This window comes from Zootoca vivipara, chromosome 6 (assembly GCF_965207765.1).
Source record: "Zootoca vivipara chromosome 6, rZooViv2.hap1.1, whole genome shotgun sequence".
Lineage (NCBI taxonomy): Eukaryota > Metazoa > Chordata > Lepidosauria > Squamata > Lacertidae > Zootoca > Zootoca vivipara.
Genome location: NC_142589.1, coordinates 62,062,718 through 62,086,159, shown reverse-complemented (window position 1 = coordinate 62,086,159; position 23,442 = coordinate 62,062,718). Strand labels below are relative to the sequence as shown.

Genomic DNA, 23,442 nt, shown 5'->3' with positions numbered 1-23,442 from the left:
ATTCTCAAGTTAGTTAGCAGAGCTGGACAAAGACCTGCAACCATAGGCACCAGCTCTAAGGGGGATAGACCCCTTTGGGCTCCCCAAATGGGCCATGCTGAGCAACCTCAGCCCCCTTTCTGCTGTGTGAGAGCACAGATAAGGTGCCCAATCTCTCATATCTCCCAAGGGACCCTCACCTCACCTCCGGCACCCTTGTCCTGGACCCAGTGCCCCGCAAACCCCCCGCCACCTGTTGGCATCTGGGTGGGGATAGGAGGGGGAAGTGTTCAGGCTGGGTCTACCATTATGCCCCAGCGAGCCCCCCAGTGTACAAGTTCTTCTGGCAACATTTCAGCAGTGGGTGCCCCCCCCCAAATATTTTATTCAACTTGGAGCAAGTTTACTTGCTATTGTTTTATTGTTGGGGGTGAGAAACCCTTGCAGATCTGCTTCAAATTACCCAGCTCTCCACCTGATCTACCTTTTGCATACGCACACACCAGTGTACAAGTTTTTTTCTACACAGACATTGTCTCCATGTATGAAGCCTGCACTGTATGAAACCTCTCCCAATTGGTCCAGCAAAATACATGGTCTCTTCCTGTTTTGTAACCCTGTTTTCTTAGAGGCTGACATAGCAACAGCTCCCCACCAAGCTCAACAAGTGAGTCATCGTCGGGCTGGATTGCATCAGCCAGAAAAGGAACAGTGGCCCCCACTTGCATAGTTTGAAACCAGCAGGCAAAGGAGAAGCAATAGAGATAGCTCAGTTGGTAGAGCACGAGGCTCTTAATTTCAGGATCATGGGTTCGAGCCCCATGTTGGGCAAAAGATTCCTGCATTGCCGGAAGTTGGAGTAGAGGAGGACCCTTGTGTCTCTTCCAACTCTATGATTATGTGAATCCAATCTGGGCAGAAGGCCATGGGAGCACTGCAGAGGAAGGTAGAGCCCCCCCCCAATCCCCATTTTCAGTTGTCAAGACTTGAATACAAGTCTTGTATTGTTGCTTTATTGCAGCCTTCCCCAACCTTCGGCCCTCCCTCTTAACACCCTTATAACAAACTACACTTCCCTTCATTCTTTGGAGGAAGCGATAACTTTTCACAACTGGCGTGATGCTGCTTGAAATGCTGCTGGAGCTCAAGTAATGTACTGGTGTGCATGAGCCTGCCCACAGGCATTCCTGTTTCTTTGAGCAGGGAATGAAGTCTGACTGTTGCTCCACCCAGCTCACACTGACTGGCAGCAGCTTTCAGGGTTTTCGAATGGGAGATGCCAGGGATTGAACCTTTGCATGCAAAGCAGATGCTGTACCCACTGAGCTGCACTACTTCCACTATAAGCTGGAAGGAGCTGCTTTTATGCTGGGATCTAGTCCCCCAAGTGTCTTTTCTGACACTTATGTAAAGGTCTCTCCTCCCCCTAAGCTGGGCATGTCACAGATGGAACCTGGGACTTCCATCCAGACAAATCATGTGATCTACTACAGAGTTCTCGCCCATTCCTTAATCTCTTAGGCCCAGTCGAAATTGGCTGTTGTGGACTGTATAAAGTCTGCAAAGGCAACAAGGTCTCCCTGATTCTTGAGAAGAAATGAACGAATCCTGCCTGCTCTGTGGCTTTCCATAGCATACTTCTTCCTCCCTTGCAGGCTCATTGCTGCCGGAGTGGTTATGCGCCCTTACGTGGAGGCCAACATCTCCCATAAGTCCCACACCACCATCAAGTACTTCCTGAAGATGTGGAGCAGCGTCAGCGAAACCCTCATCTTCATTTTCCTCGGTGTGTCCACTGTGGCCGGGAGGCATCACTGGAACTGGACCTTCGTCATCTGCACCCTGCTTTTCTGCTTGATCGCTAGGGTTTTAGGTGAGGCTGTGGGAGGAAAAGTTGCAAGTGTGGTAGGAGATGTAGGGGTGGCCTATGCCCACAGCTTGTGCTGCCGAAGGCGGGCCTCAAATCTCAGGTGTGTTAAGGCCTAAAAAGGGCCAGTGCTGCAGACTTAAGAGGAAAAGGACCCCCCCAAACAAGTCCAAGGCATATGAATGCTTTCCTTGTGCCGAGAGCTTCATTTATTCCACGTTTGCACACATTAGGGCTGTGTTTTGGACATCATGAGAAACCATCATTTATCGGGATGGGAATGAGCCGTCTTCCCCAAATCCTCACATTCTCCACCTTTTGATGCCAGTCGGCTGCAGCTTAGCATTAGCACTTGAACCCTGAACTTGTGCTTTTTAAAAGTTGGCATGCTTAAAGAAAACCTTAGTTAAGATTAACAACAGTTTGCCAGGTTCGGAAGACATCACAGATGGTGGCTAATAATAATAATAAACCAAGCAAATTTTTTCAAACTCTTCCTTGCAGAAGGTGAAAGGGGGGGGGGAGTTGCATGAGCCCAGGAGGAGGCTAGGTTCATCCCTGTCGCAAAAAAAGGGTCTGACTCTTCTGTTTCAAGAGTATCTGAAGAAGTGTGCATGCACACGAAAGCTCATACCAAAATAAAAACTTAGTTGGTCTTTAAGGTGCTATTGAAGGAATTTTTTTATTTTGCAAAAAAAGGGGTTCATAGTGATGTCCAAATGCATTGGCTGAGCCTCTCTCTTTCTCTCTGCTTTTAAAGACTGCATTTCAGACCTCCTTGGAGCCATCTGTGTGTGTTTGGTAGCATGCACCGAGCATAGCTGCCAAGTTTTCCCTTTTCTCGCGAGGAAGCCTATTCAGCATAAGGGAAAATCCCTTAAAATAAGGGATAACTTGGCAGCTATGGCACCGAGTAGGACTAGTGTCAAATACTACCCAAATTTTACAAATTTGGCATAATTTTTAGCTACCGTAAGTGGCAGAATTCTTTGCCTTCCCATCTTTGGCGACAATATACGGACCCTGAACGTTACTTTTCACTTAGTGTTACCATTCCTTTTAATCATTTCCTCAGGTGTCCTGGGGCTGACATGGTTCATTAACAAATTCCGCATTGTGAAGTTGACCCCAAAGGATCAGTTCATCATTGCCTACGGTGGCCTACGAGGTGCCATTGCCTTCTCCCTGGGTTACCTCCTCAAATACGATCATTTCCCAATGAGAGACATGTTCCTCACTGCCATCATTACGGTCATCTTCTTCACAGTCTTCGTGCAGGTAGGCCTGTAGAAGCCCCACTGTTTCCCAAGCCTGGGGGCATCATGGCAGCAATGATACAGGATGAAGTCATGCAACAAAAGGAGGTGGTAGACCAGGCTGTACTTAAGGAGAGTGATATACCATTTTTAAGCACACACCCCTTTAAAAACAACAACAACAACAACAACAACAACAACAACTTCTCCCTGCAATAAAAAACACAACCCTATCATGTTCCCCCCCCCCCCGGGTTTTTTTTACCGGGATGGGGTGGTGGTGATCAGATTTGGGCTAATATTGCTACCTATCTTCTACAGGGTGGGGGACCTATTTGGTAGCAAAATCACTTAAGTAATACATACGTGAGTTCAGACAGAAAAGAAATCCTGGTAACACTTTATGGATGAAACTGAACAAAAAGAGGATTTAATTTGAGGAGAAAGGAACAGAGAGTTTTTGTCTTTCCTACTTCAACGCCTTGTATATAGCAGGGGGACATTTGACCAAATACACAGAGAGAAAGACTCCCTCAGAGCTCCTCAGCCCATTGGAGTGCTATTTCAGTGTTTTTATATTCTGATTATTAATTTGTAGTTTTATATTCTGATTTTATTCTGTGAACCGCCCTGAGACCTGCAGGTATAGGGCAGTATATAAATTCAATAAATAAATAAATAAAGATAATAAATTGTGTCACTCAGCCTGGTTGCTAAGCAACAGCTCCCCTCCCCCCCATTAGTTTATATCAACACTAACAGAATTAACCATTCAGTTGCACACATGATTATTTCTGCTGTTGCACAAGATGGTGTGTCCACAAAGGCTTTTGGATCCGGCCGGGTTCCTGATAATAATAATAATAATAATAATAATAATAATAATAATAATGTATTATTTATACCCTGCCCATCTGGCTGGGTTTCCTTTGGAACTTTCCCTTTCCTGTTGATTCCCTAATTCACCTTTGGAAAAGGGAAATTTCTTGAGTGGTAGACCCCCCAACACTCCTGAGAGCAGTAAGAACAGGGGGCAGGAACTAGTGGGGTATGAGGAGTAAAGTGGGGTAAAGGCTAAATTAATCCAACCAAGCACAGTCTAGAGTCCATATTTAAGGCGTGCTGAATTCAACCACGCTTATGTCTCCACAGGGAATGACCATCCGCCCTCTGGTAGATCTCTTGGCTGTGAAAAAAAAGCAAGAGACTAAGAGGTCCATCAATGAGGAAATTCACACTCAGGTAATAGTTCTGTTTTACTTTGTGCTGAGTGATCTCTCTCTCTCTCTCTCTCTCTCTCTCTCTCTCTCTCTCTCTCTCTCTCTCTCTCTCTCTCTCTTATTATACACTTCTCTACATTATACACTCCACATTATACACTTATCTACATTTTGTCATGCTGTTAACACACACAACACACATTTTATGGGAGGAAATGAACCCCCCCCCAAAAGTGCTTCTTTTAGAGGAAGAATGTGTACAAAATGTATACAGTTTAAATGTGATGATATGTGTGGGTTTTTTGTTTGCAAAAACTGGGATGAAATAACATGAATAGGCTGATTGTCTAGCCCAGTGGTTCCCAACAGGTGGTCCGGGGACCCCCAGGGGTCCGCGAGCTATGCCAGAGGGGTCCGCAAGATGCTATTAGAATAAAAAATATATTAAATATATTTCGTATGATAACAGATTTTTTGTTTTGGCTGCTTCCTGCATGAGCAGAGTCTAGCGCAAAACTAGAATTAGATAGAGGCAGTAGTTCTGCTGTATGTTGTTAGGTGGCGATTTACAAACACTACTGTTTTGCAAAGAGGCAGCGCGCGCATTCTACTAACGCTCACCTCCCCAAGATGCTTTGCACACGTCGGCTTCATTTGTGCGCTACTGCGCAGGTACCCTGTCTTCTCCATTCCCCTCCCTCCTCCCTGGCGCGCGCTGCCTCTTTGCAAAACAGTAGTGTTTGTAAACAAAGTGTTGTTTTTCGCGGAAGCTACAGTTCGCGTAGTTAAAAATGGACCGTTGGTTAAAAAGTGGTTCATCTCATTAAGAACTGAAAATTAAAACTAACTGTATACTGATGGAGTACTCTGTTGTAACTGTAAAAAACGTATAAATATAAAATATAAAAAGACTCTTAATTTGGCTCTCACTTTTTAATTTTAGGATTAGGAATTAATGGGGGTCCTTGTCACAATAGCGGCTCGATGAGGGGTCCTCGAGAAAATTTTGTTGGGAACCCCTGGTCTAGCCATACTTACTACTCTTCTAGTTCATATCTTCTAGTTCATATCCAAGTTACACTTTACAAAGTACAAAATAACATTACCTTTTTTTAAAAAACACACATAAAGATTTATTGGAGCCTGAAATATGTCACCTGAAATCATCCAGTATTCCTTGTTGTCTCAAAGATTTCTCATTGCTTAATTCAACAAAGTACTGGTTGGTATAGCTTGCTGGTGCCACCTAGCAGCTGATCATGGCACTGCATGTAACCCAAGTGTCCTCAAATTCAATTATTTCCTGCTAGTGGGTCAGGACCACGTAGGTCAAGATGGATCACACCAGTGGCAGGGGGGGGGGAAGGTGGCAGTACCAATTCTAAACCACTCACACCCCAAAAGAGCAAAATATGCAAGATCCCAAGGAAATGCTATAGTTTATTTGCAAAAGCATTCCAGTGGTCTAGTTGTGCCTGGTGGGTTTTGAGTATGGCAGTTTTTTCTTTTGTCAAAGATGGTTTGCCTCTTGTTTCTGGAATAATAAGTTCCAGAACTTATTATTGACTCTGGGGAGAAGGATCTGCACATACCAGAGTTAAGCAATTCAGGGTCAGATTTTTTGCTACCTGAGATGAAATAGCAAATGGTGCCTCACGCCAAGCACCAAGGCCTGTCAAATTATTCAGCACCTGAATATGAAAATCCAACAAGCACCTCTCCTCTCCCTGGTCATAAAAGTACAATAATAACAAACCTTTGCTGCCCTTTGAAAATCAGCTTCCCAAGGAGACTGCCTCACTTGGTGTCTAATGGTTGGATCAGCCCGTCTGATAAAGTTGTCATACTCAAAACCCGTTAGATATACCAACAGAAAGTGGGAGGGCGTTTGCAGATAAACTGTCACTTTTCCAGACTAGTAGCTTTTTAAAAAGTTGTAGAAAAAGAATGTGGTGGCAGCCGGGGGTGGGGGTGGGGGTGGAGATGAGAATATGTCTGCATAACAATTTTAAAAATACTAGATCTTTATTACGTTTACAGTCATAACTTCCTTCTCTCCTATACCCGTAATTCTGGAAACTAACTGTAACTTGCGTTCAAGATTGTTGACAGGCCTAAAACTACCACCCTGCGCATGTAACCCCTATTGACATCAGGCAAGCACCTTCGCTGTTCTCTTTTGGGACCTTGCTAAGAGCATTTTTGTTTAGACGAGTCTACTCAGATACGTGGAATGTCAATGTGTGCTTTAATGTGTTTTAGTTTATTGCTGGTTTTATTTGGTTAATTCTTTAAATTGTTGTTTTTTTACTGTTTTTACTGACAGTGTTACTGTTTTGTACACTTGGTAAAAAATTTAAAAAGCTCAAAGCAGTTTCCAATCAAGCAGCACATACATTATATGAAACAATATGAGATAAATAAATACAACTCCCAGATCCTTTGGGGGAAGGGCCGACAGTTAAACCCATGTGTCCGAAGCGTAAATACTAGAAACGCCCTGAGAAAAGAAAGAAAGGATCATGTATGATAAATATGGAACCTAGTTTTGATTTGTTTTAGGTTGGGATTAATGAGTCCTAGCCTAAAAGGACTGAGGAATGAGACTCTAATGCAAGCATAGGCAAACTTGGCCCTCCAGGTGTTTTGGGACTACAACTCCCATTATCCCTAGCTAACGAGACCAGTGGTCAGGGATGGTGGGAGTTGTAGTCCCAAAACATCTGGAGGGCCGAGTTTGCCTATGCCTGCTCTAATGGCACACTGTGTAGAATTGGTTCTCTCTCTCTCTCTCTCTCTCTCTCTCTCTCTCTCTCTCTCTCTCACACACACACACACACACACACACACACACACACACAGTTCAATTGCCAAAGAACATTCCTGCACAGTCAGTAAGCTGTATTTTAGCCTTTCTGAAATTACCTTTCCAATGGTTATAGTGCAGTATCCGGCCTTTATTATACAGATAGGAAGGTTGCACCCACCCCACCTTTTTTAACCAGTCATAATGTGTGCTGCAGCACAGGAAAGGAAACCACATGCATCTTTCCAGTGTTTTCTTTAACTTCACCAGCCGGTGAAAGAGAAATCCTGTGCTAGAACTGCACTGGAATGCGGTGAAAGCAGACGATGATATCCTCTCCTCCAAAATGTTTAATGAGCTGCATCCCTCATCGCTGCCCGTGTCATGCTAGAACAAGACCCATGAGGCGCCTGAGCTGTGTGTGTGCTGCCCCCACAATCACATTTGTACTAGTGTGAGCCTAGAGAGCCAGTGTGGTGTAGTGGTTAAGAGCGGTAGACTCCTAATCTGGTAAACCAGGTTCACGTCTCCGCTCCTCCACATGCAGCTGCTGGGTGACCTTGGGCTAGTCACACTTCTTTGAGGTCACTCAGCCCCACTCACCTCACAGAGTGTTTGTTGTGGGAGAGGAAGGGAAAGGAGAATGTTAGCCGCTTTATTAGCCCTTTGGGTAGAATAAAGCGGGATATCAAATCCAAACTCCTCCTCCTCCTCCTCCTCCTCTCTTCTTCTTCTTCTTCTTCTTCTTCTTCTTCTTCTTCTTCTTCTTCTTCTTCTTCTTCTTCTTCGTGCAAAATACTGCAAATTAAAGGGATGGAGTGTAGAGGGGGTTAGCAAGGAGAGATCACTTCTTCACCAGGTTGTGCTTCTGTTGCAGAGATCAGATGTGCCCTGTAGATGAGGCAAAATCCATACTTTTTGTTTTCCTCTCTCCTTCAAATAGTTCTTGGATCATCTTTTGACGGGGATTGAGGACATTTGTGGCCACTATGGCCATCACCACTGGAAGGACAAGTAAGTGCTAATGAGCCAAGGGAGAAAATAACAAGTTGCTTACAATTATTATTGTCTACTATTGTAACTGGATTTTTGTTTCAGTTTTCTAAGATGCCTCATTAACATTGGGGGGGAGAGGGTTAATCTCACGGGCAAGTTACATGGTGCTTTTTTTAAAACTCTGGGCAAGTTACATGGTGCTTTTTTTTAACGAACTAAACTCCAGGCTGGCTAACCTGTGCTGCCACACCACACACCCCATGTTGTTTGACTCGAACACCCATCGCCCCTAATCAACACGGCCAGTTGCCAGGAAATGATAGGAGCTACCATCCAAAATCACTAGGGTGAGCAGTGCTTATTGTAGCTTTACATTGCTGTTGTCTTTCTCATCCCCTTGCAAAGGCTGAATCGCTTCAACAAGAAATATGTGAAGAAGTGCCTAATTGCTGGGGAAAGGTCGAAGGAGCCCCAGCTGATTGCCTTCTATCACAAGATGGAGATGAAGCAAGCCATTGAGCTGGTGGAGAGCGGGGGAATGGGCAAGATCCCCTCTGCCGTCTCCACTGTCTCCATGCAGTAAGTATCATGGAGAGCAAGGGAGGTGGGGCTGTTTTATTCAGTAAAGGGGGAAAGGCTTACTCAGACTGGAGGAAACAGAGTGCTTTTAAGTGTTCAAACCATTTAACATATACAGTCATACCTCGGAAGTCGAACGGAATCCATTCCGGAAGTCTGTTCCACTTCCAACAGGTTCGGAAACCAAGGCATGGCTTCCGATTGGCTACAGAAGCTCCTGCAGCCAATCGGAAGCAGCAGAACCCACGTTGGATGTTCAGGTTCCAAAGAATGTTCACAAACCGGAACACTCACTTCCGGGTTTGTGGCGTTCGGAAGCCAAAGCATTCAACTTGCAAGGCGTTCAACTTCCGAGGTATGACTGCATTACTTTGCTATAATCCTTTTAAAAACCCGCTGTAAAAAAACCTGGTATTACTGGCCTATACACTCATTCGGTTAGCATAAGGATTTCTGCTTGCACAACGAAACTTCCCCCCACCTTCTCATAGGAAGCTGCCTTATACTGAGTCATACCATTGGTCCATCCTGCTCAATGTCGTCTACACTGACTGGCAGCAGCCCTTCATGGTTTCAGGCCGGGTTCTCTCCCAGTCCTATCTTCTGCATGGACCCCCTGCATGCAGAGCATGTGCTCTAATTCTATAACCTTTATAGGGATGAATAAATGCAGTTAGTAATAGAGCATTTTGATTTTCTCTTGTAGGTCAAACCTTTGAAGCATCTTAACCTTCTCTTAATCTTTCAGAAATATCAATCCGAAAACTTTGCCTGTGGAACGCATCCTGCCAGCTCTGTCAAAGGACAAAGAGGAGGAAATCCGTAAGATCTTGCGCACCAACTTGCAAAAAACCAGACAGAGGGTAAGAAAGAGGACCCCGTTAGCATCTTTGGTCTGGAAAACTGTGGTAGGTCAGAGCTATTTCCAGTGCACTGTCTTCCCACTCATCATCCCTCCAATTCTTGCAGTCCATCAGAAATATATACGGGCCGGACCTGCATTTACAGCCAGCTGGCAATCCAAGCAAACCGGTGAAGCAAACAAAGAATTGCTTTGTTGCCTGGCCAGGTACATTGATGAATGTGATAAATGTGCAGCTTGGTTCAACAATTTGACATAATAAACGAGGCCTCAGGCAATAAATGAACATCACTCTGAGGGTAGAAAGGCCTTTGTCTGGCTCAAAGGAAGGGGCAGCAAATTGACCAGCCTGCTAAATGATGGGCAGTGATGGGACTGCAAGCTGAGGATGGAATCTGTAGTCATCAGGCAGATCAGCATGTGTGCCTGGAGCAATGATACACTCAATTGGGGGGAGCGGTAAGGCTTGCACAGCAGAAACAGGTGCCATATGGGGCTCCTGATCTGTGCAGCTCCAAGGGCCTAGCAGAAATGAGCAGTGAGGTGGGGCCCTGTTGGGGAGATACCTGTTGCATCTTCCTGTGCCCATCTATGCCCAACCTTATGATGGTCGACAAGGCATTTGAGAAAGGGAGAAGTCTGAAGGAACAGCTGCCGCCACCTGTCTGCTAAGAGGGGCATTGCAAAGCCTTCAGCATGTTGGGACTGCAAGTGAAGATAAATGTTCACTCTTGCAAGCGAGGTGTCAGCACCCTCAGATTTTGTGGGCAAAGAGGATCCCAGATCATCGACACCTGAAGCCAAAGGGGGTGATCCTATTCAAACAAAACAATAGTGATTCAAACAGTGGGGAATTGTCAAAATCAAAGTTGGTGAACCCCTATGCGTTAGCAACAAAAGATTATTTTCTCTGTATAGTAAAAACCATTAGTAATTTGAATGAATGAAAGCAAAACGAAAAATTGTTCAGCCGTTTTATTCGTTTTTAATTGCTTTGTGTTGTGGCATTGTCTTGCATTGAAGAGATGGGCTGGAGCTCTCTCTACAGTTTGTGAAAAAGTCACAAATTGGGGGAAGAGAGGAAGCTGTGAAACTGGCACAGCGGGGAAACTCTCTTTAGTTAAGATAATCGTTAGGTTATATTTGTCCACTTTTTCCCAGTTGCCTATAATGCTGCAACCCCTTTGTCTGACCCCCTGCCTGAAATTCTTCAGGCTTGTTGGCTGAATATCTGCAAATTTTATATGGTTTGGATGGAAAACACTAATGTTACAGCAACAGAAATCTAGGTGGACTTTCCATTGCAATCAATTGGGAGACAGACACATTTTTACTGAGCAAGTCATGGTCAAAGAGCTCGTTTCCCATAACCGCAGAGGAAGAGTGGCTTAGCTCAAAACTTGCTGGAATTTGGGCACCTCTGGTTAAAGTTGATAGCCTCTGTTTGAATCACTGTTGTCATTTTACAGGTACTAGTTGTATTTCCCACCCCACACATCTGCTGTAGAAACCACACTGTCTTCACACAAATGGCAGCCGGCAAGGGGGGGGCTCTCTCTCTCTGTGTGTATATAACCTCTTTTGAGTTCTGTTCTAGTTGCGGTCATATAATCGACACACCTTGGTGGCCGACCCTTACGAAGAAGCCTGGAACCAGATGTTGCTGAGGAGGCAGAAGGCTCGGCAGCTGGAACAGAAGGTACCATGGATGGAAGGAAGGCTGTAATGGTGGAGAGTTTGGGGTCGAGGTTCAAAGTGCGAGTTTCTCTTAAGTGGCTTCCAAATACTGTACCAGTTGCTGGAAACCAAAGGAGGGGGAGATTGCTTGAATCCTGTTCTCAAGGGTTTCTCAAGGGCATCTGTTTGGCCACTGCGAGAACAGAATGCTGGACTAGATTGGCCACTGGTCTGATCCAGCAGGTTCTTCTTACGTTCATCTTGAAGAGAGGAAGATAAGAGGGGAGACGTCATTGGAGTCTCCGAGGTAAAGAGCCCTTTAATTAACGGCTGCTGTGTTTCTGATTCCAGATAAACAACTACCTGACAGTGCCGACACACAAAATCGATTCGCCAACCATGTCAAGGGCGCGCATTGGCTCAGGTGAGGGGAGGAGGCTGTGGCAACTTCTGGAAATTAGAAATATGCAACCGGGGCATGGTGGACCATTTGGGAAGGAAGTTTCAAGGCACTGCTGCTGTGTTAGCATTTAATTACCCCACTAACTTCATGCCCCACAAGTTTCACTTTAATGGCCCTGCTTGTAGTGAGAACAAGATGCTGGGTTAGATGGGCCTGTGGCCTGATCCAGTATGACTGTTCTTATGGTGCAACTCCAATAGTCCTGGCCCATCTGTAGAATGTACCAAAGGAACTCTGGTGTGTGTGTGTGTGTGTGTGTTTAATGCAGGGTTGGAGAACCTGTGGAACTTCACAGGTTGTCAGAGTCCACATCCCATTATCCCAGACCATTGGCCATGCTGGCTTAGGCTGGCGGAAGTTGGAGCCTGACACCAATGGGAGGTCACAGACTAAATGCATTTTGAAGCAAAGGGGGGCTGCTACCTTTGGGAACAAAGCAATTTGTATTTTGCAGAGAGAGGGAGAGAAAGCTGAGGATCGTGGAATGCGGAATTCTGCACTGAGCGCTGGAGACTTTCCTTGTGAGGGGCTTGCAGAGTAGACACTGTCCCAGAAGCTGCTTGCCCATTTAGGGTGGAGCTGCAGCAATAGCCTCTCACAAGTGGTGTCACTACTGCTTTGAGATCCAGAAATTCCTAAGTTCAATCCCTGGCATGTCCAGGTGGAGCTAGGAAAGACTACCAAGGAGTGTGGTGGAGTCTCCTTCTTTGGAGGTCTTTAAGTAGAGGCTTGACAGCCATATGTCAAGAATGCTTTGATGGTGTTTCCTGCATGGCAGGGGGTTGGACTGAATGGCCCTTGTGGTCTCTTCCAACTCTATGATTCTATGATTCTATGACTCCTCCCGAAGAGCTGCTGCCTTTCAGAGCAGGCAATATTGAGTGAAATAGAGCAATATTCTGACTGTGCCATAGGGCTCCAAGGTGGCTGAAGATCTTCCAAAAGATGCAATGTGGCACATGCTGCAAGTAGGCAGGAGGAGCAGGGAAAGGGATGTGCTGAGCGATGGAGAACAGAGAGAGCCAGCAGACTCTTTGAGGGTGAAGCAAAAAAATCTTCAGGGTCCCTAACCCCAGATGGATCTGGGTGAATGTTTTCTCCTGATCCCCAGCCTCCCTCTGCTAGACCCTGAGATCAAAGGAGAACCTGCCCACCAGGTCTCCGCAAGAGGTACCTAATGGGTCTCTGCGAAGGATTGATCTCCTCTCTTGTGCCTTTCTTCTTTCTTTATCAGACCCCTGCCTATAAATAGGACTGGTGCTTCTCCTCCTCAGCAGGTAACAGAACCAAACCCATCCATCCCTGCTGTGATCTATGCAAGCCTGTCTCTCCTTCCCCCCCTGAAACCAAGAATGAAACCCAGCAGTTTCCTCTACTTGGTTAGACCCCCATTCTTACCTCTCCGCCCCGTCACCCATCACTTCGTGGACACTGTGAAGTTGTTTGTCCTCCTGTATTAGTCATGTTCTGCAACTCCCTGGCAGTGTCCTGAGAGACTCAAGAGTCTGCATTTCAGAGAACTGCCAGGTTTGCACAAAAAATGAATGTAAATGCTCCAGGGGGCTACTGTGCTCATGCCCTACTTGTTGGCTTCCCACAGACATCTGGTTTGCTACCGTAAGTACCAAATGCTGGACTAGATGGGCCTTGGGGCACATCCAGCAAGACTCTTCTTATGTTCCAGCTTTACCCATCCACAAAGTGGCGGTTGGAGCTCTTGATTGACTTGCTTGCTGCTCCAGCCTTGGCTCTTAACTGGCTTCGTTTAGGAATAGAGATGTAAAATATAGGGATATTTTGTAGTCTTGCGGGGGCATTTTCCCCCCAGGTATTTTTGATGGTGGAGAAATACCTGAAAACTTTTTTGGGAGGGGGGATTTAAATACATACAATACTTTCTTATCAAAACTAAATTATTTTCCGACTTTAACAGGCTGAGATGTGGCATTTATAACTTAGCATGTAATATTTGGCATATTTGTGAAATATACAGAGCAATCCTTTATGTCTTAATCCAACAGTAAGATGCACTCTTTAGAGGTGCTTTCATCCCAAGAAACCACACACAGGGTTGCAGCCCCCAAAGTGTGCATACTTTGAATATACATGTCACAGTCATTTGAAGGGAGATATGAAAATGTGCTGGTCAAGGGAGGTGCCAGCCAAAAGGACAGCAGATTTGGGATATTTGCTTCTAGTATATCTAAGCTAAAACAGGTCGCCGGAAGAAACCAAGCAGCAATTCACAACCAACGAAGGCACTCCTAGATGCAGAAATTCATCTTGGATTTGAGTGTTGTATGTACATGTTTATAATATACTTATGAATTATTGTTCTCTAATGCTGTTGATTGAAGGGACATGAACATATTCATACTACACATTTCAAGTGAGTAAAACCTTGTATTAAAAAGTATTGAATAGGGATTTTTTTTCGGTGCTCCTCCAAATTTTCCTGGTACATACATAGCCAATCACAGTATGTGCTACCTCAGCAAAGACCATGCCACTCTGATTGGATGCTAAGCAACAGCTCCAGCCCCTCTTGGTTAGCTGGCTTACTGGCAACAGAATTAACCCTTAAGTTACAAAAGAATGATCCCTGCTGTTGACCTCCAACATGATATTTCCTTTCCCTCTCCAGACCCTCTAGCTTATGACCCCAAGCCGGACTCCGAGAACCTTCCTATCATCACCATCGACCCTGCGTCCCCGCAGTCTCCTGAATCTGTTGACTTGGTGAACGAGGCACTGAAGGGAATGAGCCGCCTCCCACCATCCCCAGAGGAAGACGAGGATGAGGGGCTGGTAATGCGGGCCAAAGAACCTTCCTCTCCAGGCACAGATGACGTGTTCACCCCTGGAACTGGCGACAGCCCCAGTAACCAGCGGATAATGCGATGCTTGAGTGACCCTGGGCCTAGGCCCGATCCTGACGAGGGGGAACCCTTCATCCCCAAAGGCCAGTGAGCTCCTCCCCATGCACTTCTAGACCTGACCAGTAGGGGGAGCTTCCTGCAAACACACACATACCTTGGGCTTTTCTCGGTTGCTTTCTCCTCTTCTCTCTCTCTCTCTCTCTCTCTCTCTCTCTCTCTCTCTCTCTCTCTCTCTCTCTCTGCTCTTCATTTTGGAAGCTTTACTAGGAGGTGAGAAATAATAATCTGAATGGAACGCACATCTTATGCCAGCTTGGCTGTTTTGCTAAGGAAAGCGGAAGGCATAGTGGGTGACCAAAATCCCTTGTCCTGAAAAATGCCAGAGCCCTGCTCATCCCCTATTCCGCATTAAGAAGAGCATCCCTTCCTCTGGGATGGGTAGGGTGGCATGCTTTGCCCCACTGCTACTTTTTCCCTTAGCGCCAAGAGACTGCTTTCGTTTGGGCACCTGAAGCCTCTTGTTCATTTTCACTTTAGAGACCCCTCTTTTCTCCTTTTTCCTTTGTTGCTGCTCTGATTTTCCTTTCCAAACACACTGGAGAAGGCGAGGAAGTGCATCTTGTATCAGGTATAGCACAGTCTGGGGCAGGATGGCCTGTTGTGTCACACCAAGCCGTACCCGGCATTCCTGTGGGCCAGAGGTGAAGCTGGAACTCTGGGGGATTCAAGTATGGCTTTAAATCACCAGCTGCACTTCTCTTCATTTTTTCTGTATATTTTGCTTGTCGTCTTCTAGAGATGGCGTTGGCAGTAGCTTCTCCGCTAAAGAGGGCTCTTGAAAGAAAACGCCGAGCCAGGCGTGCTTTAAACCAGGCGTGATTTATTTTATTTTATTTTAGAGCACTTCTGGCTTGGAAGGAGTGTGGCATTTTTCTGACACCAGTTTTCTGCACCAGGTGGTTGGTTGGGTTAACAAAGCATTCCAATCATATAGAGTTTGTGGGTTTCTTTTAAAATCCCATGAAGCCATACGAAAATTATTCTAGCCTTTTGGAAGTTCCAAATTTCAGAGTCACCTGGTTTCTTTTTGTTTCACAAATCTGTTAAGTGTAACTAAGCTGCTTGCTCCTAGAACCTGAGCGGTAAGTGTCTTCCGACACCAAGGACTGATCACATGTTGTCACCTGTCTAAAATTCTCCAGCATACCTTCCCCTCTTTTCCTGGAGTTACCCACTTTCTCATCTTAGAATCCAAATTACCTTTTAAAAACACACACACAAAGAGCATTTTGTTGACCAAAGACGACTACATGGCTGTACATATATAATTGCTGGTTTATTTTAACTTTGAAAAACAACAACAGTGGCACAGGGTATCTGTTTCTTTAAAAGGCGACAAATTATTCTACAAAGCGCACTTAGGGTGCCTGCGCAGAGGGCTGTTCCACTTGTCCTTTGCCAACCTGGTGCCTTGCAGATGCTTCGGGTATGCAGTTTCCCATCAGCCACAACCAATGCAGGCTGGAGCTGATGGGAGTTGTAGTCCAAAATGTCTGGACGATACCAGGCTGGCAAAGACTGCTTCTGTGAAAAGCTTTAATAGCCTTTTTTCTGCCTATAAACTTGAGAGCATGAACTCTAATAGGTAGCTGGATTTGGGTGTTACCTTTCAGCAATATCAGCTGCAGAGGAGCCAGCTGCTTCTCCTTCCTGTGAGAACTATCAACAGGGACATCCTTTAACTGGTTTGTGACCCATCGCCCTCTGACAAGCTCCTCTCAGCTCTGTTTTCCCTCACCTGCCTGCTAGAATGTGCTCTCCCTCCGGCCTTCACTCTGCAGTGGGCATCCTCCTCCGATAGATGGTGCTAGGCCAGTTGTTCCCAACTTGGTGCCCTCCATATGTTTTGGACTACAACTTTTATCACTCCTGACCATGGACCATGCTGGCTGGGGCTGATGGGAGTTGGAGTCTGCCATTTTGGAGGGCACCCACATTGACTACCCCAGAGCTGCTCCCAGCGCCTCTTTCAGTTACCTTACTTCTGGTTTCCAAAAATCTAGCCCCTCATTATCCTAGCCTATAAAACTCATATCTCCATCCTTGATCGCCAAATTATGTATTACAGTGGAGCACCACAACTATTCTACAACTGGGAATAAATCCAACCTTGCAAATAATAGCAAGGCTTTCATGTCTTGAAGTACCAGGAAATCCCCTCCATCCCCCAGGTGGGGGTTCGCGAAGACAAAGTGTTGCCTACAGAGCAAGCAAATCACATGGTTGAGACGGTGCCTCTTCAAAGCAGCAGGTGTCGGAAGGGGCATGGTTGAATGTTCTCACATGTGAAGGGGGGTGGACTCTGAATGCGGGTTATAACTTTTGCTCTGACATGGTGGTTTCCAATATGCTGGGTATTTATTTATAGATAGGTGGGTATATGGGAGTCTTTCAGCTGCACTCCTGCCCTGCATTCTCAAATGAGGAGCTCCATCAAAGAGTGGTCTGCTCCCTTTGTAGAGTTGGCCCTTAAGCCAAAGATGGCTTTCCTGTGAAGGCATTGCAGGGATTTCCCCATTGCTTACCCCCAAAGAAAAAGAAAGGAATTCAGAAAGTGGATATAGAACTGTCTTGCTCAATGAGGTTGCTTTCCCCTCTATACCCGGGGTTTGGGACCCTATGTTGCTTGACTACAACTCCCATCAACATCTGCCAACATGCCCAACAGCCTGGGATGATGGGAATTGTAGTCTTAATATCTGGAGGATGAGAGGGCAGGCTTTCCCAACCTGGCACCCTCCAGATATTTGTGTCTTCGTCTCCCACAGGGCTTGTGGGATGTCTGGAGGGCACCAGCTTTTTTGGGGGGGGGGCAATCCTGTGTGTTAGGTTTCTGCCCTGCACTGAAGTGATCTATATCTGCCCAGTCTGAGCTGATTGTGTTTTGTTCCCCACCCCCTTTTCTGAGGATGGGTGTGTTGGTGGTGGTGATAAGACTAAGGTAGAGAGTAGAATTGAGTTTCTGCACTTTAGACACCAGTTCTGGATATTGCAAATCTGTTATCAAAGCTTCTTTCAAGAAGTGTGCCCTCTACAGAGCCATGCTGGTGCCTGCTGTCCCCCCCCTCCAGTAGTTCTTAGTTCCTCACCCCCATCCCACCCCATCCTGAAGGGGGCACCTTAGTTTTCTGCCCCCTGTGCTGTGCCTTTTTAGCCATACAGTGTCTGCCTGCGCAAAAATAAAATAAAAATGGTGTTGTGATTTGCCACTCGCTCTGTCTGGTCACTCTGGGCTCCAGCCGGGACGGCTAGACTAGGCCTGTTAATAGCTCTCTGTGCAAACCTGTCCATCTTTTTCCCCACCCAAATAGCAACACCCTCTTCTTCCTCCAGCATGCTCCCCCCACAACAAACACACAAGAGGGGAAGAGCTGCAAGCGGCACAGATAAGGGGGGGGGGAAGAGCGGCAGAAGGGGGCTGATCTGTCTTGCCCCCACTCCCACCACACGGCTCTGTGTACTCTCGACCTAACCTGGGCCTTGCCATAGCGCTCTGCTTCAGGCTGAGCAGAGATCAGTAGACCGCAGTAGCCTGTATGTGCTTTCATGTACAAATGTTCTCTCTCCAGCGGGAGCTGATAAAGCAATGAAAAAACTATTGTATAAAAAAAAAAGAAGTGTAAAGAGAGTCTTTTTACATAAATATTCTAATAAATGAATGTTTTAATTTTTAGTGGCCTGTGCTGATTCCTCCCTACCACTATCTTACGTGTTCTCTGTTTTGTTTTTTAAACATCACACACACACACACACAGGATGCTGGGAAAGGTTAGCTATTTTTGATGATTTTCGGAGACTTGGAGCACATCATCACCATACATTTAAAGCACTCAGGCCACTTTTAACAGTCATTAATTTTTAACCCCCAAATAATCCTGAGAACTGCAGTTTGTTGGCGTGCTAGGAGTTGTTGACCCTTGTTCCCCACACAAAACTATAATTCTCATAGCCCCCTAGAAAGAAGGATTGATTGTTAAACCTCTCTGGGAATTGTCACTCTGTGAGAGGAACAGAGGTCTCCTCGCAACTCTCAGCATGCTTAACAACCGACATCTCCCATGATTCTTTGGGGGAAAGCCATGGCTGGTTAAAGTAGCATAATAGTGATTTAAATGTATGATATGGAGGCAGAAACTCTCTCTTTACTCTGAAAAGGTCGATCCATGGAGGAGAGGGTAACTTGTGTTGATTGGCCACCGGGCACCGACCTTCGCATCTTGCGCCAAAGTGAGAATGGCCCCCTGGGAGCAGGGCTTGGCAGGAACAGGGAGACCCACTTGGGCTGATGAGAGCCTGGATACAGGTTGAGGGATAGTGAAGGGAGAGGCGAATTAGCAAGAGTGGTAGGGCTTGGTTGCTTCAAACAGGCACATCGCTGTCAAAGGAAAGGAAGGAAGGAATGGGAGAAGGGGGAGGAAGAGATGATGGTGATGCAAGTGAAAGAGAAGTCCCACCTGCACTATCATGCCACCTCAATCAGCGATGGCTTCCCCTGAAAAATCCTGGGAGCTGTAGATTTGTTAACCATGTAGCTCCAACACGCTTAGGGGGGGTGCCACAATTCACTGGACCACTAGGTGGCAACCTTCCTCCAAATGTTACCCCAGCAAGTGATATTTAAGAAGAGTGTTGCTTAATCAGACAAAAGGCCCAGCATCCTGTTTTCCACAGTGGCCAACCAGATGCCTAAGGGAAGCTCACAAGCAACAGCACCTTTCTCACTGCTATTCCCTGGTAACTGGTAATTCTGAGGCATTTGACCCTGCAAGTTGCATGTACTCGCCTTGCCTAGTAGTCATTGGTAGCCTTGTGCTCCATGATTTTGTCTAGACAATCCATCTATAGCTCTTTGTTTCTGGTATATGAGATGACTGCAATTTCCATACACTCAGAATATAAGAATTGATCCATTTCTTGCTCAACATTCAAGCTTTCTCCGGGAAAATAAACTGAACAGGTTGAGGCACTTCTGGATGAAATTAATTATCTGGATCCATTTCAGACTGGTTCCAGGCCAAGTTTCGGGACCAGGAATGCTTTGGTTGGCCCTGGCAAAGGAGCTATGCCAGGGGAGGGGACAAGCTGTGTTGGCACACCCAACTCCCAGTGCATCAACTCTGGTATCCTTGTGGAGCATGACTCCGGGGATTAAAGGAACCATGCTGTAGTGCCCCGGACTGCTGCTAACTTTGCCGGGTTATTCCATAAAATGGTTCTGCAATATTAATCTTCTGTTTGGAAGTGTGTGTTTTGACGGGGTAGCTCAGGAAGCAGAAGGAGGAAGGGTAGCAGTGGCTGAGACTGGAAAAGCATAAGGCAATTCTCAAAATTGTTGGGAAATTCTGGGTTCTTTTTAAAACAGGAATTTATGCAGTGTATGGATATCTGAACAATGCATTGATGTTCGATCTAAAGTACGGTATGGTTACCAGATTTTTTTCAATGAATCCGGTGACCCCCCTTTTTTTTTAGCTGAGCAGTAACAGGGAGTCAGTAGTGGGGGTGGTGAGGCAAAAGACACTGGGCCCAAGCACACATGCATATTGTAGAAAGGTGCAAAGCCCTTCTTTCGCACCCTATGAAACATAAATGTGCAGAGTTTCTTTAAAACTGGGCATCAGCTGCCCGCCCGCAACTCCTGAGCCCTGAGCCTCCCCCGATCAGTCAAAACAAAGGGGGAAGGAGGCAGGAGATCTGTACTGCCAGACATCCCTGGTTCGCCTTTGGCAGTTTTTCCTCTCCGGAAGTCCCCATATATGTGTTGCGCACAAGACACATCATTTGGGGACTTCCAATGAGGAAAAATGGCAGGCATCACGGCAGCGAGCAGCTCCTGAAGCCAGCCAGAGCCAACTGCGCTACCAGGCTGGCTCTGGGCTCTTGAGGCTGCCGCTGCCACGTTTCCTGGGGACAGATTTGCAAATCTGGGGACATTCTGGGGACGGAATTTGTCCAGGGACAGATTTGCAAATCCGGGGACTGTCCCCAGAAACCAGGAACGTCTGGTAACCCTAATCTAAAGTGGTGAAATGCTGAATCGTGTTGGCTTCTGCCTTTGCTCTTCCTTCGGAGACAACAGCAAATTACTACAGAAAAACGATGGCTCCTGAACAACATCCCCCCCCAGGAGCTCTAGATGTAGCATGTGTGGGTGCTGACCACCATTTCCACAAACACACTCAACACAATGCCCCCACCCAGCCTTCACTAACATGGTTGTGCAGCCCAGATATGGTTGGACTACAACTTCCATCATCCTTAACCATTGGCGGTGCTGACTGGGGCTGATGGGATCAATAGTCATAGAATCATAGAATCGTAGAGTTGGAAGAGACCACAAGGGCCATCCAGTCCAACCCCCTGCCAAGCAGGAAACACCATCAAAGCATTCCTGACAGATGGCTGTCAAGCCTCCGCTTAAAGACCTCCAAAGAAGGAGACTCCACCACACTCCTTGGCAGCAAATTCCACTGCTGAACAGCTCTTACTGTCAGGAAGTTCTTTCTAAAGTCCAAAACTTCGGCCCTCCAGATGTTTTGGACTACAATTCCCATCATCTCTGACCACTGGTCCTGTTAGCTAGGGATCATGGGAGTTGTAGGGAGGACACCATGTTGGGAAAGGCATTGTGGAAGAAAAAAAGAGCTCTGCTGCTTTTTCTGTTGTCACTATTACTGCTATTTTTATTATTACTTCAACCTAAGATCACAGGGAAGGTCTGATGCGGAATTTTATATACCCCACTAAAATATCACATTAATTAATTAATTAATTAATTTTTAAAAAAACAATAATGGAAGATCCCCTCTATGTGTTCTAAGAGTAAAACAAAAATATTAGGTCCTGACAATCCATAGTTGTAGCTGAGAAAGTGGCAACCTCCATCTCTCAGACAGAAGGAAGTTTGCATCCCATAGAAACGACAAAATATTATACAACAAAAATCAAAACCCTATAACAATTCAGTTCCATGAAAAGAAGCCGTGATGAAAAAAATGTAGCTAGAAACAAAAAGAAAATTGACATTTAATGAAATGGGGAAGGAGGGAAAGTGAAATGAAAAGAAGTGGTCTATGGGCTCTTTCGGATCCTGTGTCAGAGAGCTCACAGGTCCTGTTCATTATTCCCATGTGTTCCCCATTCTGAGATCTGTTGTGACAAACTCTGAATCTGCCTTGTCCTCAAACCTGTGTTTAGGGCTGACTTTGCTGCTGTCAGCAGATGACTCACCAGTGCAGAGTGCTGTTCAGGCCTTTCCAGATTGCTGTACAAGGGCTAAAGAACAGCTACAGACAGCAGCACGTGAAAGCCTATTCAAATATTAAGGAAAAACACACACCACAGTTGCCCTGGGACAGCACCTCTTAGCAACGCCTGCTGGCAATTGTTTTGAATGCTTCTCTTATCTTGGAAGGGACCCAGGTGGTGCTGTGGTTAAACCACTGAGCCTAGGGCTTGCTGATCAGAAGGTCGGCGGTTCGAATCCCTGTGACGGGGTGAGCTCCCGTTGCTTGGTCCCAGCTCCTGCCAACCTAGCAGTTCGAAAGCACATCAAAGTGCAAGTAGATAAATAGGAACCGCTACAGCGGGAAGGTAAACAGTGTTTCCATGTGCTGCTCTGGTTTGCCAGAAGCGGCTTTGTCATGCTGGCCACATGACCTGGAAGCTATACGCCGGCTCCCTCGGCCAATAATGCGAGATGAGCGCGCAACCCCAGAGTCGGTCACGACTGGACCTAATGGTCAGGGGTCCCTTTACCCTTTACCTTATCTTGGAAGTGCCTTGCATGTGGAAAGCTAGCATGTCAAGGAGAAAGGTTGTGGGGAATTGAGATGTGCTAAGTTTCCACATGCATGAAGTTTTTGGTGTAAGGGGCTATTAAAATTTGACATCCCTTCCTGCCAGGCCCAGCATTAGCATTCAGTATCCTAGGCTACAATGATGAGGCATTGATTATTTCTCAGCACAGTGCCCTCTGGTCATACCCCTCAATAAACCTTCCTAGTGGGAGCAGGAAACAGTGTCTGTGTCTGGGAGCTGCCATCATTCATCGGGGAGTTGTGGGACTGGTGCAGGGCTGGCGCTACCGTTAAACAGAATGAGGCAGCTGCCTCAGGTGGTGGGTGCTGAAGAATGTGATACAGAGAGAGCTGTGTGTAGGGATAGAGCTCCATTGGCATGCAGTGCTAGCAAGCTTTTTTCATTCTTAAGCAACCAGAGAGAGGGGCACTGGCAAGAAGGAAATGACATTCAGTTCACTATTCAACCTAAAAAGGTGAGCCATAAAGAGCTTTGGGGCTGCCAAGTTGGGGGCAGTTGCGATTTCACCTTGGGAGCAGACAGAGGCCAGGCCACTCCTGCCTCTATGATATAGAGGAGATGGGGTGCAATCCATTGGTGTGCCACTGGGCAATTTCTGATGGGCCACCTGGTTACTGCTGGTGGTGGAGTTTCTTGCCACAATTTCTGGATTAGGGATAGAACCTGGGACCTTTAACACTCAAAGCAGATGCTGTACCACTGAGCCACGGACCCACAATCCCCCCATAGAGAGGGCAAGCTTTGCTTCAAGTTCGCTGCATCCCAGATGTGACAGAGGCCACATCTCACAGAAGCAATGTTGACTCTCTACAACACTCCACAGCCCACTTCAAAATTCCCATGTCACCACTGCTTGTTACCCTAAGGGTAAAGCCTAAACGACTGGCCTTGTTTTGTAATGGACACTGCCTCTCTTTTTCAGCAATTTATGGCATTCATAAGCCCGCTTAAATCGTTTCCATGCTGTTCCCAGCGCC

The 23,442-nt window shown here is 46.3% G+C and overlaps 1 protein-coding gene across 2 annotated transcripts in view; it reads left to right on the top strand.

Annotated features, from left to right (window-relative positions):
* Positions 1–18,317, top strand: part of SLC9A1 (solute carrier family 9 member A1) — a 73,252-nt gene extending 54,935 nt beyond the window's left edge. Inside the window, exons 4-12 of one of the 2 annotated variants that reach the window (XM_088672373.1) lie at positions 1,635–1,852; positions 2,922–3,124; positions 4,255–4,344; positions 8,072–8,142; positions 8,530–8,703; positions 9,452–9,566; positions 11,163–11,264; positions 11,594–11,666; positions 14,350–18,317. In XM_088672373.1, the coding sequence (XP_088528499.1) occupies positions 1,635–1,852; positions 2,922–3,124; positions 4,255–4,344; positions 8,072–8,142; positions 8,530–8,703; positions 9,452–9,566; positions 11,163–11,264; positions 11,594–11,666; positions 14,350–14,675 (1,372 nt within the window). In that variant the 3' untranslated portion in view covers positions 14,676–18,317. Of the gene's footprint in view, positions 1–1,634; positions 1,853–2,921; positions 3,125–4,254; positions 4,345–8,071; positions 8,143–8,529; positions 8,704–9,451; positions 9,612–11,162; positions 11,265–11,593; positions 11,667–14,349 lie in introns of both variants that reach the window. The other variant, XM_088672372.1, reaches the window with a different exon arrangement.
* Positions 18,318–23,442: the final 5,125 nt, after the last annotated feature.